Genomic DNA, 15,635 nt, shown 5'->3' on the forward strand with positions numbered 1-15,635 from the left:
CACAATCCTGCCTCCGCTAAAGTTAGCTCCAGCTCTATAGTGGAAACAAACACACCTACGCAGCAGAAGTGAAGCAGCGGGGCGGGCTGTAGTGAAGCTGACGTTCTTTTAACCAGGAGACCTAGATCTACAGTAACTATGTCAAAATCTGCCAGCGTGCACCTCTGCTGGAGTGTCCTTGAGCAAGACATTGAATCCCAGCCAGTGGTGTAACTGACCCTGCAGTCTGATCCGCAGGCGGCCGACAAAAGGTGAGTTTCACTGCAGGCATCAAATATCACATTATTATTACACCGCTATTTACAAGCCAACTACAGCGCTTCCTTCAATCCCACACCACAGACAGTCATGCCATAGTATCACTAGAGCAGGAAGTGTGGGTGCGACTATGTATAACTGTGTATGTGTGTGTGTTATGTGTGTGTGTTCAACCACGCCGCACCGTATCACCCTCCATCATCGTGAGTTGAGGGGTTGTGGTTCCTAGAGAAGCACTTTACTTAAATTAGACCCTCAACAGCTCGACATGCAGGTGTCAGTGTGTGTGTATGTGTGTGTGCTGTATGTGTGTGGGTGTCAGACAGTCAGTGTGTGCCAGTGTGTGTGCGAGGGGGGAAAGAGACGGAACAAGAGAGAAGAGCGGGATCAGCAGACAGCGAACACGAGAGAGAGGCAACGAGTGGAAGCGAGCGGAGGAAGAGAGAGGGAAGGAGCAGGCGACGGAGGGAGACGGAGAGGGAGGGATGGGGTACGCCAGCCAGCCAGCCAGCGAGAGAGTGAGTGAGTGAGTGAGTGAGGAGGGTGGGAGCTGGTGAAGCGAGAGAATGAGTGAAAGAGAGAGAGAGAGAGCAGGTGAGAATAACCTAGCCTGACCTTATTTCAGCATGGCTTTTCCAATCTTTATATTCCCTCATTGCTGTAATATTTACACAGGAATAAAAGATTATTGGAGAGATCCACAGAGAGGAAATAAAGAGGAGGGAAAGGGGGAGAAAAGAAAAATAAACAAAACGGTGGATGGAGAAAAAGAGACTGGTGGAGTGGAGAAAACCAGATTGTAATAAATCTTAAATTATAACCACAACTAATAATTATTTTCATTATTGATTAGTCTGCAAATTCGTTTTTCCATTAATGATTTAGTCCTTGAAACAGCAAAAAAAAAAAAAAAAAAGTGAAATGACCCGTAAGAATATCTCTCTAGAGGCCTCCAAACATCTATTCAACTCACAATGACATGAAACAGAAAGAACAGAAAGATTCCAGCGGCTCAATGTGAGTGTTTTGCATTTCTGCCTAAAATGAGGAGTGAAAAGGTTAATGATCAACACTAAGGTGATTGTCCGTCTGGTTATTTCCGCTTTACCTGCAGTACAATTGGAAAATTAAAAGAAAAATCTCAAATTTGCATAAAACCAAACGCTGACAAACTCTTAGACGATGGCCTGGACGAGGATGCAGTCGCAGGTATGTAGCTCTGAACAAACCTTTACCGTTGTCTAAGCTTAGAGAAACAAGCGTGTCGGTGCCTGTCCACCAAGCCAATGAGTCAGTGTGGGGCAGAATAGATTAGATTAGTTGATTAATTAAGAAGAGCATTGACAGAGAATGAATAAACAACTTTCTGTGATAAATCACTTTGGCTGTGTAAACCACAAGAATGTCAAATGTTTCATCCGGTGCCAGTCGCTTTATTTTGATCAACTGTCGCTGTTTCACTGTGTCTCAATTGATTTAATTGATCATAACTAACTATCTCTGGCTTTTGTGCCACTGTGCAGACAGGTCTACTGAAGACATCACTCTGATTTTAAGGAAATTGTTTTTTTGTTGCTCTCTGCAAACTGAATCAATCCATTGAGAAACTTAGTGGCAGATCAGCGGACACCAAAAATAACCATTGCCGCCTTAATTCAATATTATTGATTTTCCATGGAATCATTTGGAGACTTGATTATGATCGTTCAACATGATTTTGTTTATTAATAAAAACTGACAAAAAGTGACTACTGTGGTCTTGTAATGAGGGGGTGTTAGGATAATTTGTCAGAAAGTTAATGATATATATCAGTATCAGCAATTATCCAAACGATATCTGGCCTGAGGAGAAGACGAACTGTACTCTCACTGTTTCACTAGGAGCCGCGGAGACAGAGCCTCGCTTCCTCACTGAATCCACCAATTACACAAACTCAAGAGAGCGTGTTTACACTGAACTAACATCACGCTGCACATCCAGAGATCGCCTCTTGGAAAAATGAGGGTAAACCTTCTGACATCAACACATCAGCTCTGTGGCCCGAAGAACGCGGATCTGCATATCCAGCTAAAACGGCCTACGGATAACAAAACAAGACATTCTTCTTTTATTTTCTTGTGAAGAGTGACCCCTGACCCCGGCGCTGATTAAAACTACTGAGATAGAAGATAGAAAAAGCTTAAAATATGTAGACATGATATGAAAATAAAAAACTTTTAAAATACCTTTGTTTTCTTTTAGCTTTATGTGTACGGGGAAAAAAAAAAAAAAAAAAGTCTCATTATAAATACCTATTTATTATTGTTATAATATTTTATATTTAGTGTGTAATTCATTGCATTTGTAATAACATCAACATCTATGTCACTGAAGTTTATTTGATTAAAAAAGGAATGGAAACAAATGGAGGAGCTGATAAAACACAGGCCAACACGAAGAGGTTCTGATGATGAGTAAGACGTACCAACACGCACACACACACACACACACACACACAGCAGTGAACACACACATGCAAAAGCAGAGATAAGTGCACACTCACACACAAAAGACGTTCCTATATTATGCATGCACACATGCTTCCAAACATTACAAAAACACACATCAAAACGAGCAGAAAAGACAGTAGGCGGTTATTAAAGAGACAAGAGAGAAAAATAGAGAGAAGGAGAAGAGACACTTTACCAGCAATCAAAGACATGGAGGAGAAGAGACAGAGAGAGAGAGAGAGAGAGAGAGAGAGAGAGAGAGAGAGAGAGAGAGAGAGAGAGAGAGAGAGAGAGAGAGAGAGAGAGGAGAGTGGAGGTAGAGAGAGAGAGAGAAAGAGAGACATGCAAAAAAAAAGAGAGTTTGCTTCTAATCAGCCTGGATCCAAAATTTAGACAGGCACACACAGAGGCACAAGCAGTCCCAGTAGGATTAGGACCTCGGCACTGTGTGTGCAAGTGTGTGTTTGTGTGTGTGTGTGGTGTGTGTGGTGTGTGCACGTCCCACGAGACTGATTAGCCATGAATGACTGATGACGGATCTTTGTTGTTTTTTCTTTTTCTTTTTTTTTTCTTGCTCTCTCTCGCACCCGCGCTCTCTCCTCGTGTTTTCTTTCTCACTACTCTCAGCTCAGGCAAAAGCATGGGAGGGGATTCTCACACACACACACACACACACACACACACACACACACACACACACACACACACACACACACACACACAGACACACACACATATATATAAGCTGCACACAGCTCCATGTATATTCAACAAAGGTTCCTGAATATACTTAATGCTTTCATGTGTGTCACTGTGTAACGATCCATGCTGTTCCACACAGCTGCTTCTCTCTTTTTCTTACTTTCTTCCTCCCTCTCTCTCTCTCTCTCTCTCACACACACACACACACACACACACACACACACATATATATATATATACACAGGGAATAGGAAACTATTTCCTATTTAAGAGAACATTAGCTGTCTTTCACACCAAATACTGGATCTGTTAAATCCTGAGGAGAGCAGCAGTGTGCCTCCGAGGAGCTGGAAGAGTCTGCATTGAGGCGTTGAGGAGTCGGCGCGGCCGGCCACTCTTTAACCTCACCTCCAGATGAACCTACGGCCCCCTCCATCCATCTGAGCCCCTGACAGCAAAACAAACTGGACATAGACCCGCCTGAATGGAGGCCATTACAATATGAATGAGCCAAACAGAGCTGAAATGAATCGAATAGAGAACCAAAACACAACAGACGAGGAGGGGGAGAAAGAAAAAAAAAAAAGAGGGCCCCGGCTGAGTCAAACGAGTCAGCTCCAGTGACGATGAGTCAGGCATAAATGTGACCCTGAGATGGATAAGTCGTCTACGGTGTCGGTTGCCGCCACGATAAGGGTTGCCGTGGTTGCACCTCCTCACTTTGCGGTGTGCACTTTCAAAGAGGAGAGGAGAGGGGGGGGGGGGGGGGGGGGGGTTGCATGAGACCTGTGGATGTGGCGAGACTGTGACATCATGTCTAACCCCCCCCCTTCTCTCTCTCTCGGCTAAGTGATGTCACCTCTCTGTCACGTCGCGTAAACAGGGGATTGCCTTGACCCCTCTGAAGAAGTGGAAAGCCATAAAATAGCAGGGAATTATAGTGTCTGCAAACACACACACACACACACACACACTGGTGCACACACGCCCTCTTCTTTTCACACATTCATATCGTGAATTCCAGCCACAGCAGCCACATATTCACATAAAACACCTTATAGTGCATTTTACATGAACACACAGGCACACACGCAGGCACACACACGCACACACAGGCACACACACACACACACCCGGCTCCCCCTCCTCCTGTATAGAGTAAGAAGCTGTTTTAGCCTTGTGTTTTGCGGGCTGTTTAAAATGTCATTTTTCTCTCCTTTCTCAGACTTCAAAGGCGCCGCGCTGAGCTCTCACTCCCTCTTGCCAAATCCTCCAATCGTTTCTGATTTAGTGAGTTGGCCATGGGCCGAGTAGCACCGGGACGGGCCCGTTAACAACCGGCCGAGTGGTGGGGGGAGAGGGGGGAGGCAAGAAAAGGGAGGGGGGGAGGGGGTGAATATGGTGGTGGGGGGGTGGACAAATGAGGCAATGTGGAAAAGGAGAGGAAGCAGGCTGAAATTGAGACAGAAATAGGAGGAGTGCTGAGAGAAGCTGGTCTGCTAACAATGCGAGGGGGCGATGGGTGTGTGGGGAGTTCGCCAGAGATGGGAGCTGGATATAAGAGGTGGGGGGGTGGGGGGGGGGATCGATTGAAAGGAGAGGAGAGAGAGAGAAGAGTGGGGAGGAACAGGGAGGACGGAGGGCTGGAGGACCACTCGAAAAAGCCGAGAGGACTGAAGGGGAAGCGAAAGAGGAAAGCAGAAGGAGCGGAGGAGGAGGAGGAGGAGGAGGAGTGAGGGCCAGAAGAAGAAGGAGGAGAAGAAGAAGAAGGAGAAGAAGGAGGAGGAGGAGGAGGAGGAGGAAAGGAGGGGGGTGGGGGGGCACATGGACACAGGAAGTCTGGCGCTTGCCATTCACATGCCAAGTCATCAGATGGTGGTGTGTGTTCACACCCCGGAGATGTCGCAACCAAACGCACTCCACTCCCTTCAAATCACTGCTACCGACAATAAGCAGCTGTTCACATGTTGGATGAGAGTTGGAGACGAGACAAAAAGTCTTTCTGTCGCTGCAGCAAATGCGCTTCATAACAAACGCATTCTTCACTCACAGCTACGACATCACCCCCCCCCAAAAAAAGAAAAGAAAAAAAATTACAGACTTTCCCTTAATATATTCACACGTTTTATCTTTCCACTGATGTGACCTTTCAGACCGCCGAAGTCTCGCTCACAGTCGCTTTGGGGTCAATGTGATTAGACAAAGTGAAACATTCAGGAGCACTTTTTAAATGATGTGCCATAGTTTGCTTGAAATATCAAAGCGTACACAAGAGTCTCATTTGTAATGGAAATGCCTTTAATGACTTTGCTGGTTTTACTTAATGACTTAATGCCTTTAATGCGTCAACACATTTCAAACAGTCAGACTCATTTAACTCATTTCTTTGGCCTTGCTGAATATTTTATTTGAAGTTTAGATAAGTGCAGCGCTCGTGTGGGCGTGCTGATAATGTATGAAATTCCCTAACCCTGACGCACACTGAAAAATCACTGCTGCATAACTGACCTATAGTCCAGTGCACAGTGTTTTAACTGGGTTCACTTCATCCAGAACCAGCTCGTTTGTTTGGTTTTTGGTTTATTTAGACAAACTAAAATATGGTTTAACATGAGAAAATCAAGTTTTGCCTTAAATGTATTATTTTTGTTGTGCAAAATGATTTGCATTCACTGTAAAAAATGACATGTTATGAACAGAGACAAAACATTTAACTTTAAATTAGCTATAGCAGATTTTAACTCTTTGTAATATATATATATATATATTATATTATATTATATATACAGTATATATTTTATATATATAATATTGTCTATTTTTTTGTAAATAAAAACAATTTTTTTTGTGCGTTTTACTTTACGTGCAAATTCTCACGTTAATCATGATAATGCTATATTAAGCCAAATTGTGTTAGTTTGATTTTTTTTGTGTGTGTGTTTGTGTGTGTGTGTCAATTTTTTTCTTGAATTGCACTGAATTGACAGTTTACACTCTGCCCCTTCCTCACTGCGTCCAATCACAGGCCGGCTGGGCTGCAGCCTCCACCACCTGTCTCCTCCACACAGGGGGTCGTCTTGCACGCTGCAAGCGGGATGTGCTCCTTGTACCCTGGGTACCATTTCTGAGAGGTGGGGGTGGGGGTGGGGTGTGTGTGTGGGGGGGTTGGGGGACTGGGGTCTGTCAGAGGCTCACCCACTGCTGACTCATCTCACACACACACATACACACAGACACACAAAGGCAAGCCTCGCCTCTCCCTCTCTCTCTCTCACTTTCACTCAGTCTCAGTCCTGAGAGGCAGCGGAGACGCCAGGCTGAGGAGTCGGGGAAGACGGCCAGTGGGTGCTGTCAGGCGGTGGTAATCTGACTGGATTACCAACCAGGTGGAAACCTTCAGCCTCTCCACTCCCTCTACTCCTCCTTCTCCTCCTCCCTTTCTCCCTCTGCTCTATCCATCTCCCATTTACATACACATACTCTGTTTCTTTCTGCCTTCCTTCCTTTTAGGGCTTTCCTTCCTTGCATTTGGACATTATCAGTACTCCAAAAACACTTACACGCAAAAAGATACTGGCACCTTTAAGACTATGCACTATGTAACTCCTAAACGCATGTACACGTACACACACACACACACACAAACACACCATCCTTTCTTTCCACATCATGCCAGTTTGTGTGTGCATGTAAGGCGAGTGAAGGGGCGTGTCTCATCAGCGCTACTTTGACGCTCAAAGCCAGAGTCGAGAAACTTCCAAGAGAAGAGAGACATTACTGACAGCCTGGTGATGAATGGACAGGGCGGCTGCATGTAACACACACACACACACACACACACACACACACACACACACACACCTACTCACATTTATAGCAGAGAAATGCAGAATTTCACCGCAGGATCTTGTGCTTCACTAACAAGACTGAGCACGGGGAGGAGAGTGAAAGAGGAAGAGGAAATGATGGGAGGAAGGAGAAAAGGAGAAGAAAAAGGTCAGGAGATGAGGGCAAAGAGAGAAAAGACGGAGGGATCTATCTATCTATCTATCTATCTATCTATCTATCTATCTATCTATCTATCTATCTATCTATCTATCTATCTATCTATCTATCTTCCTTCTATCGTGATTATGGCTGATTGTTTTTTCTAAGCTGCGAACGCAAGCAGCTTCAGGTAGAAACCCTGCGTGTCTGTGTGTGTTGGAGTGTGTGTGCAGCTGTGAATGTGTGCACACATGTAGCATGAATGTAGGCTCTCTCTGCCTGTATTACTAGGTCACTCACACACACACACACACACACACATTTTCTCCCACTCTTTCTCTCTCTCGCACACACACACACACACACACACACAGAGTCATGTAAACAAAAACCGTCTGCTGTCTGGGAAGTAACACACCTGTTCAATGACAAGCTGTGCCACGCCCTCCATAATACTGCACACCTGTGCTACTGCAGGGTAAACCCAACCTTAATCACACACACACACACACACACACACACACACATATATAGACACACACTTGCACAACTACTGCCCAGGGGCTAACATCACAGAAAAGGGAAGAAAGAGAGAAAGAGAGAGAGAGCAGAATGAAAGCAAAGCAGTGGAAGAGGGAGGGGAGAGAGAGCAAGACAGACAGAGAGAGACAAAGGCTTTCCCACTGCTCCTATCAGTAATCTAAACGTCTGTGTAATATCATTGTGGGGTTTTATCAAATGGGGGCTGAGTCTTATGGCGTTGGTATGCGCCTGTCATTCCATCACCTTGTCAAGCGCGACCATATTCAAGCAGACACCATGCTGATCTAAATAAGAGGCTTCAGCAAATTGATGGATTGCAGGTTTTCCGGGATATGAAGAAACATGGGGAGGAATGAGGTTTCTTTTTTTTCTTTACTTTTGGATTTCTGTAAGTGATACACCCAGTTTGGGTTTGTGAGAAGGTATGAAAAAAAATGTGTGTAAGTGTGTGTGTCTCAAAAGATCTGAAACAAACCCCCTCATCGTAACCACACCACCTCCTCCTCCTCCTCCTCCTCCTCCTCCTGCTGCCCTGGTATGGCCAACCCCACATCATATCTACCCCCTGTGCCGAGGCCTAGGGCCAGGAATACAGCTTTCTGAATCTCTAAGGGGGGCAAGCACAAAGGTAACCCCCCCATCCTAACCTTCCCCAGCAAACACACACACATGTACCCCAACCCCCATCCCCAAAACAACAATCCTCTATGCCCATCATGTCAGTCAAAACCCCATCAGGGACATGCATGGAGAGTCTGGATATCTGGAATCTCAATACAGTGTCATGCACCTTGAGTCCCAGTGAGAGGCCCTCTTGAATACATTTCAATAGCATTATCACCCTGCATTACTATGCTTTTTTCCCCCTTTCAACATTACAGAATCATTTTAAATGGGGACCATAATACATGTCAGAGAGGAGCAGTATCAGTCAGAGCGGAGAGTAATCTGTTTAAATGGTTATGCAGGTTAGATGTGTGTTTGTCAAAGGCTTTAAAATGACATGGTCTTATTTTTTGGTAAAGTCATTTCAGGCAAATTGAAAGAAAGACATGCAGCTACATGTCTTGCAAAATATATCAAATGTTTTAATCAATTTATAATAAATTAAGCTGTAGGAATGACTGTAGAATATATTTAGATAAAGTATAATGTTGAACTATAATTATGTTAATTATTTAATATGTATCACACCATAATGTAAACACATACTGCAGAATAATACATGGCGTGATACATTTTCTAGATATTACATTTACAAAAAGACATTTATTTGACATGCAGACGATTAAGTAAGTTACATTTCAGAATATTTTCCCACAATTTCTAAATTATGGAAATTAATAAATATAAATCCTGCACAATTACTCCACCCCAGCATATACTATAAAATAACAAAGGGAAATTAATATACAGTATAGGCTGTAGATGTATATGCACTTGGAGTAAAATCGAGCTTGTTAAGGATGAACGTAAATGCTCATGAAGCGTGTGTGAACATTTCTGAAGGTGATAAAAACAATATTGTTGTTTTTAATCAGGTTCCTGGTATTTATAGAAGTCTAGACCCGAACCAGGACCTGAAGCTCGCCAGATGTCCCGGAAGTGCCTCGAGCTCAGTGCGTTGACTGAAAATGTGGAAATGATGTTATTTTGTTTAATTTTTTTTTAACAGGTAAAATAATCGGACTGGACGTCTGCGTCGCTTTTGCTGTTGTGTAAAACTAATGAATATGCAAATAAGTGGAGACAGAGGAAATGTGGATCTCTCTCTCTCTCTCTCTCACACACACACACACACACACACACATAGACACACACACAACTGAGGGTCTCGTTCACACAGGACCGAGTTTCAGCGTTGTGTTTAGAGACTCGGCTGCATTTGCAAATGATAATTAATGAGCTCTCTCATCGGACACGTTCACGTTCAGTCCGGTGAGTCCAGCAGCACCTTTACGCAGAGTAGGAATCCGAACGGAGCGTTTCTTTCCTTCTCCCTCCACACACACACACACACCTTCCCATCCCCCCTCCTCCCCTATTGAGACAGGATACCAAAGCTACTTGTTAAATCTAATGCATGCACTGTCAACCCATTCGCACCCCGTCACGTCCCCGCTCAATATAGAAACCGGATTTTCTGGTATTACCCGCACCTCTATTAGCCAGACCCCCCCCGTCCCCTCTCTCTCTCTCTCCCTCTCTCTCTCTCACCCCACAGCCCCATCCACCTACCAATGCGACCCCCAGTTTGTGACCATTGCAAACCAGTATGTGCCCCCCCCCACCACACACACACACACAGTCACCAAACCACATAGACTATAATGCTCCTGGAAACACACAACCACAACGTTGCACAGACAACTGTACAAATAAGGAAAGAGTCGGTCTAATAGCTTTGATTTTTTGTTTAATGGGAAATATAAGCTGCAGAATTACCCACTTGTAATTAATTAAATCAAATGGCAATGATTAGTACTTTCCTAATTGATGAAACCATATAAATGTATGACAAGATTATGCCACTGGAAACGTCTAATAATCCCTGTGTGATAAAGGAGAATAATCCTGGAATAGTTTGAAATTCTCGAGAGATTTAAAGTGTTAAACAAAGAGGAGGTAGTCTGTGTCGTAAATTCCAACTTAATCTAATTTTCAAATTCCCCCTCTGTGTTTCACTTTTTTTTTTTGCTTTTACGCAAGGCTGAAGCTCTAAAGTGACAAATGATATTTATTTTCATTATTAGAGCACAGCAAGCAGCTATACGTCATAAACAGTTCATTAAATAAAGTAAAACATAAAACTCTTTAATATGCCTGCGCCTTTTTTCTCTACTAATTTCTAAATGCCCACAGAGTCTGAGTAATTTCCTTCCACAGTAAATTCTAGGTCGTCCCGGTTTCAACATTTCCCAAGTTTGCAATATGGAGAACATATGGTTCAGACAAAAGACAGTAAGTGATTTTTTAAAAACCCACGCTTGTCATTCATACACGGAGAAAGAGTTACATTGAAAAACTGACCTGAGTGCGGAGCCATGGAGAGGTGGGATGAGTAGTATTTCCCGGGCTGGAAGTGAGCGGGGTGCTGCACCGAGCCGTGTCCGCCTGGCGCCATCCGAGACGCGGCGCTGTGAACCAGCGCGCTCCGCTCCGTCAGGAGGTGGTGCGGAGGAGCGAAATCTCGGCTTTCCATCCCGGCGAGAACCGATAAATCCCAAATCCAAAGTAAAATCCGGAGGCACCGAAAGGTCTCAGGCACCCAGATGCAAATAATCCCTTTTATGAACTTCGGGCTCCCCTCGCATTGAGCGGAGTTTTGGCTTTGCAGGGTAGAAACTGAGTCCCCGTCATGTCCTACAAAGGAGAGAGCAGGAGACACGTCAAAGCGCTGACAATAATGAGCCAACCAGGGATGTAGTGCTGAAGAAAAGGCTGAACTGAGAGACAGTCGCTGCTCATGATTAGACAAACAAGCAGCATTTACAGAAAGCAAGTCAAAAATTCACTAAAAACGTTAGAAAATACCACATTTACGCACGATCCTCACTACTTTGTTTCCATCCTAAACGTTACATTTGACGACGATTTACGCAGCGCAGGAAGGTGAGTGTAGTCTGCCCTTCAGATAAAAAGGTGTGTGAACTGACTTTATGTGGATTTACTCTGCACTACATAGTTGGCCCCAACAGAGGAGTCTGTGCCCCCCTTCCTCCTCCTCCTCCTCCTCATCCTGTGACCGAACACGATGCAAATAACGCACACGGGAGTTTTTCTTTATCAGCGAAAAGAATGGAGAGGAGAGGGGGAGATTTGGCTCAGGTACAAACAAATGAAGCATATACAGTAGGTACAAGAGTTCACAGTGGTAAAGAGCTTCTCTCCACGAAGGACGGCTTGTTCAGTCTTTCAGCTGAACAAGGACTTGTCAAAAACAAGCTGGACCTCGGAGGCTCTTTGCACTAAAATATGAAGAAACCCATTTGCACAAAGCAAGAACGCGCACAGGCAAATTTTAAACCTAAATCACAGCGACTATAGCCACTGCCAGACCCCCCCACCCCCACCCCAGTCCCCACAGTGTCCAAAAAACAGAAAGAGACACACATCTCTGATGTGATCAGTGGTCGTCGTTTATGTAAATTAAGTTTGATTTCTTGCTGTCATAAAATGCCCCCCCTTCTTTTTACTTTAACATGTGGTTGTGTCACTGTGTTGGATAATGGTCTAAATTTCTACAATTAAAAAAATGCACTGAAACATAGGATCGATATGAGATCAAGTTGCCACACACACACATTTATGTCTTGGATCAATGGTGTTTGTTGTATAGCTTTTATAAATCTAATCTGACTTTACGCTCTGTTGTTACGTATTTACCAAACTTTAATGTTTGACTTTGTTGGTTTGCACCATCGTGACCATGGGTTCTTATTTGTACTGTTGCTTATTAATGAAAACAACTCCGTCTATTAACTTCTACGGGGTCAACAGCAGTGCCCCCCCTCACACACACACTTACACACCCTCCCCTCGTCTCCTGACAATGGCAAACACCATGCATCCCCGCCACATATAGGCTACACTGTAATCACAAATCAAATCACCTTTATGCTCCAGCGCGAGAAAGCGGGGGCAATAAACAGTGAAATAGACTAGGAAATCATTGACTTTATATGTATGCCTTATAGTCCAGGTCATTTACTTAAATAGGACTCCCTGTGACGCGCCAGATAGGGAGAGCTGGGTGCCTGCGTTCACCAAACACACCTCAGCAGTCCATCTCCCAGGCCTTTCAATGCATGGCACGTCCATCTAGCTCTGTAGATGCTGATAGCACCTCCCAGGAATCCACGATAAAAGAACAAAGAAAATATCAAATGCTCTGGTGGACCAGAGGCTTATGAAGTGCGTAAGAATATAGGCTGCATGGAGCTCGGGATATTCAAGTCTCCTTTTACGCACACACACACTCCCTTTCTCTTTCTCTCCCTCACACACACACACACACACACACACACACACACACACACACACACACACACACACACACACACTTGTGCGGTGCTCAAGGACTCCCAACTTCCAGGACTTGTGTTTGGTGGGGGGAGGTGGGGGGCTGAAAAAATATCCAAAGTTTAGCAGCTCTGACAGAGCCTGCAAAAGTGTTCGCTGAGTGCGTGTTGTGCGTCCACATACAGCCAAGCAGAAAATATCCACTGCATGCAAAATGTCAAAAATGCTTCCCATAAGATTTTTTATTTTTTTTGTCCATGCTGCATGTGCATTTAAATAATTTAATTTCCTTTTTGTTAGTGAGAACCACGTTAACACTTTGGAATACATCTCAGTCGACAGCAGGGAGAAATGAGGGTAGAAAACAGGAGAGAGCCATGCAGGCTACTGGAAGCGCACTGGGAAGGCAAAATGGACTCTCTCCTCTCTCCTGTCCCCTAGGCTGTGAGAAACAATGGCCCTTCTCTACGGGACATCAATCATAAACCACTCTCCTCTGACATTTGTCTATACATTTTTCAATTTTTAGGCCGTAAACACACGTCCTCTGTGTTTACATTCCACGTCAACAGAGAGCCACTCAGGCTACATTTAACAACCTGAATCTAAATCCCGGGTTATCGTACGGAGAGCACACACTACGACGTGAGCGCATCGCGCGTAACAGTTTGGGAGAAAATGATCATTTGGATTTGCTGTACTGTGTGTATGTGTGTATGTGTGTGTATCTACGAGGAAGACTTCCTTCCACTTCAACCAGACTCCCCCAAACCCCATACACACACACATACACACACGCACGCACACACACCTCCCATACACGCACACACACTTCCACCGTGACTGCCCTGCAAAGGGTCAAACTCTCACCAGACTGAAATTATCCCCCCCTACACACACACACACACACAAAAGTAGCCAATAGCCCACTGGTTAAAATGACATTATGTGAACTTCCCACAAAAGCCAACAAATCCGCAAAGAAATGCGTTTTTCACATCTAACGCCTCTGATGTTTCACAGAAAAATACGCACGTTGTTCGCTGTTTGGATGGAAATATTAGATCAGACTTGAGTGGATGGATGAAAAAAAGAAAGAAAGAAAAAGATTTAAGAATTAAAAGGCGTTCACTTTTGAGGTGGCTGGGGTTCAGAGGCCAGGTCGCTGCCTCTACAATTTTGCAATAAAGTAAAGTCGCGAGACATAACCGAGGCACTAAATCCGAGCTTTGAGGGGCGAGCTGAGCAGGAGAGACAAGCCGAGCCGAGCCGAAGGCAGCCCGGCGTCTGCACAGCCTGCACACCGAGGGAGGAAGCAGGCAGCTCTGCAGTTTGCAGCGAACCTCTCTGTCTGTCTCAAATCCGCACACACACATACACACACACACGAGCACACACGCACAATGGGAAACTAACAAAGAAATAATCTACAATTTATAATCTATGAAACTAGAGGCGTGAGGAGGCGCACTGGAGAGCCAGTGGCTGTGAATAGTCCTCTGAATGAATTAGAAACACACAAGTAATTTGGCTGTGAAGAGGTCAAATCAAAAAGTGACACACACACTCACATACACACACACACTCACTCACACACACACATCGCCCACAGCTCAAGCCCTCCACACTGGACAGGAGAGGAAACACAGCAGGCACACTACTTTAAATAAATCCTTCAAAATACTGTCAGATCGCAGTAGGTTTGTGTTGCTTTAATGCAAATATTACAATTACTAAAAAGGGATGTCTTCAGGTTTTTACCCTGTAATGTAGCAGAGCAGTCGTTATCCCTCTGTAGACTTCTCTAACAGTCTTAACAGTGCAAAACTGAGAAGTCTTTTGAAAAACAGATGCATCCCCATTTGAATAAAATTCAGATCAGCCTCTCCTATATGCAGCAGCACTTGAACTAAAATCGTCATCCAGTGCCATCGCTTGATGTGATAAAAAAAAAAACACAGCGATAAAATAATTTGCTACTTACTGGTAAGTTATATCCACTGCGCGGCGAGTAGGGTGTAATGAAACAAAAAGTAGAAAAATATTCAAAGAGAGAAAAATCCCCGAGTCGCAGAGAAAGAAGAAACATGTGGGATTGATTACATCCTATGCTGCTGCAGACTGGGCTGTGCAGTCAGTTGAGGTATGGGAGAGACGCATCGTAGAAGTTCAGGCTTGTAGTGAATCGAGGCTCGTTCATGCAGCCGGAGACTCAGACACGCCGGGAGGAGGAGGAGGAGGAGGAGGAGGAGGAGGAGGATGAAGGGGTGTGTGTGTGTGTGTGAGTGTGTGTGCGCTGAGAGAGGGGGGGGGGGGGGGACGCGTAGGCCTATTGGTTTGAGAACGACAATGTGAAAGCGTGCCCGTGAGGCGCCCCCCTCCTCCTCCTCCCCCCACCACCCTGCCCTACCGTACACTTTCCTACACACCCCACCCCCGCCCCCAGCTCCCACCCACCACCACCACCACCCCCGCCCCCACCAACAACACCCCCCTCCTCCTCCTCCTCCTCCTCCCTCCTCGACGGGTAAACACGCTCCCTCATTGGCTGCCGCTCCGAGCCAATGAGGGAGCGGCCGGAGCCGCGGAGCGAAACGGCGGGCGTTTGATTTGCAGCCCTTCGGCGAACTGCG

At 45.0% G+C, this 15,635-nt stretch overlaps 1 protein-coding gene across 1 annotated transcript in view; it reads right to left on the reverse strand.

Moving 5' to 3' along the window:
- The window catches only part of bahcc1b (BAH domain and coiled-coil containing 1b), a 60,445-nt gene extending 45,331 nt beyond the window's left edge, over positions 1 to 15,114 (reverse strand). The window contains exons 1-2 of the mRNA XM_083994732.1: positions 14,987 to 15,114; positions 11,011 to 11,343 (exon numbers count right to left, since the gene is read on the reverse strand). Of these exons, the coding sequence (XP_083850858.1) occupies positions 11,011 to 11,182 (172 nt within the window). The 5' untranslated portion in view covers positions 11,183 to 11,343; positions 14,987 to 15,114. The remainder of the gene's footprint in view (positions 1 to 11,010; positions 11,344 to 14,986) is intronic.
- Between the last annotated feature and the right edge of the window lie 521 nt (positions 15,115 to 15,635).

Source organism: Trachurus trachurus, assembly GCF_905171665.1.
Source record: "Trachurus trachurus genome assembly, chromosome: 19".
NCBI classification, from domain to species: Eukaryota; Metazoa; Chordata; class Actinopteri; order Carangiformes; family Carangidae; genus Trachurus; species Trachurus trachurus.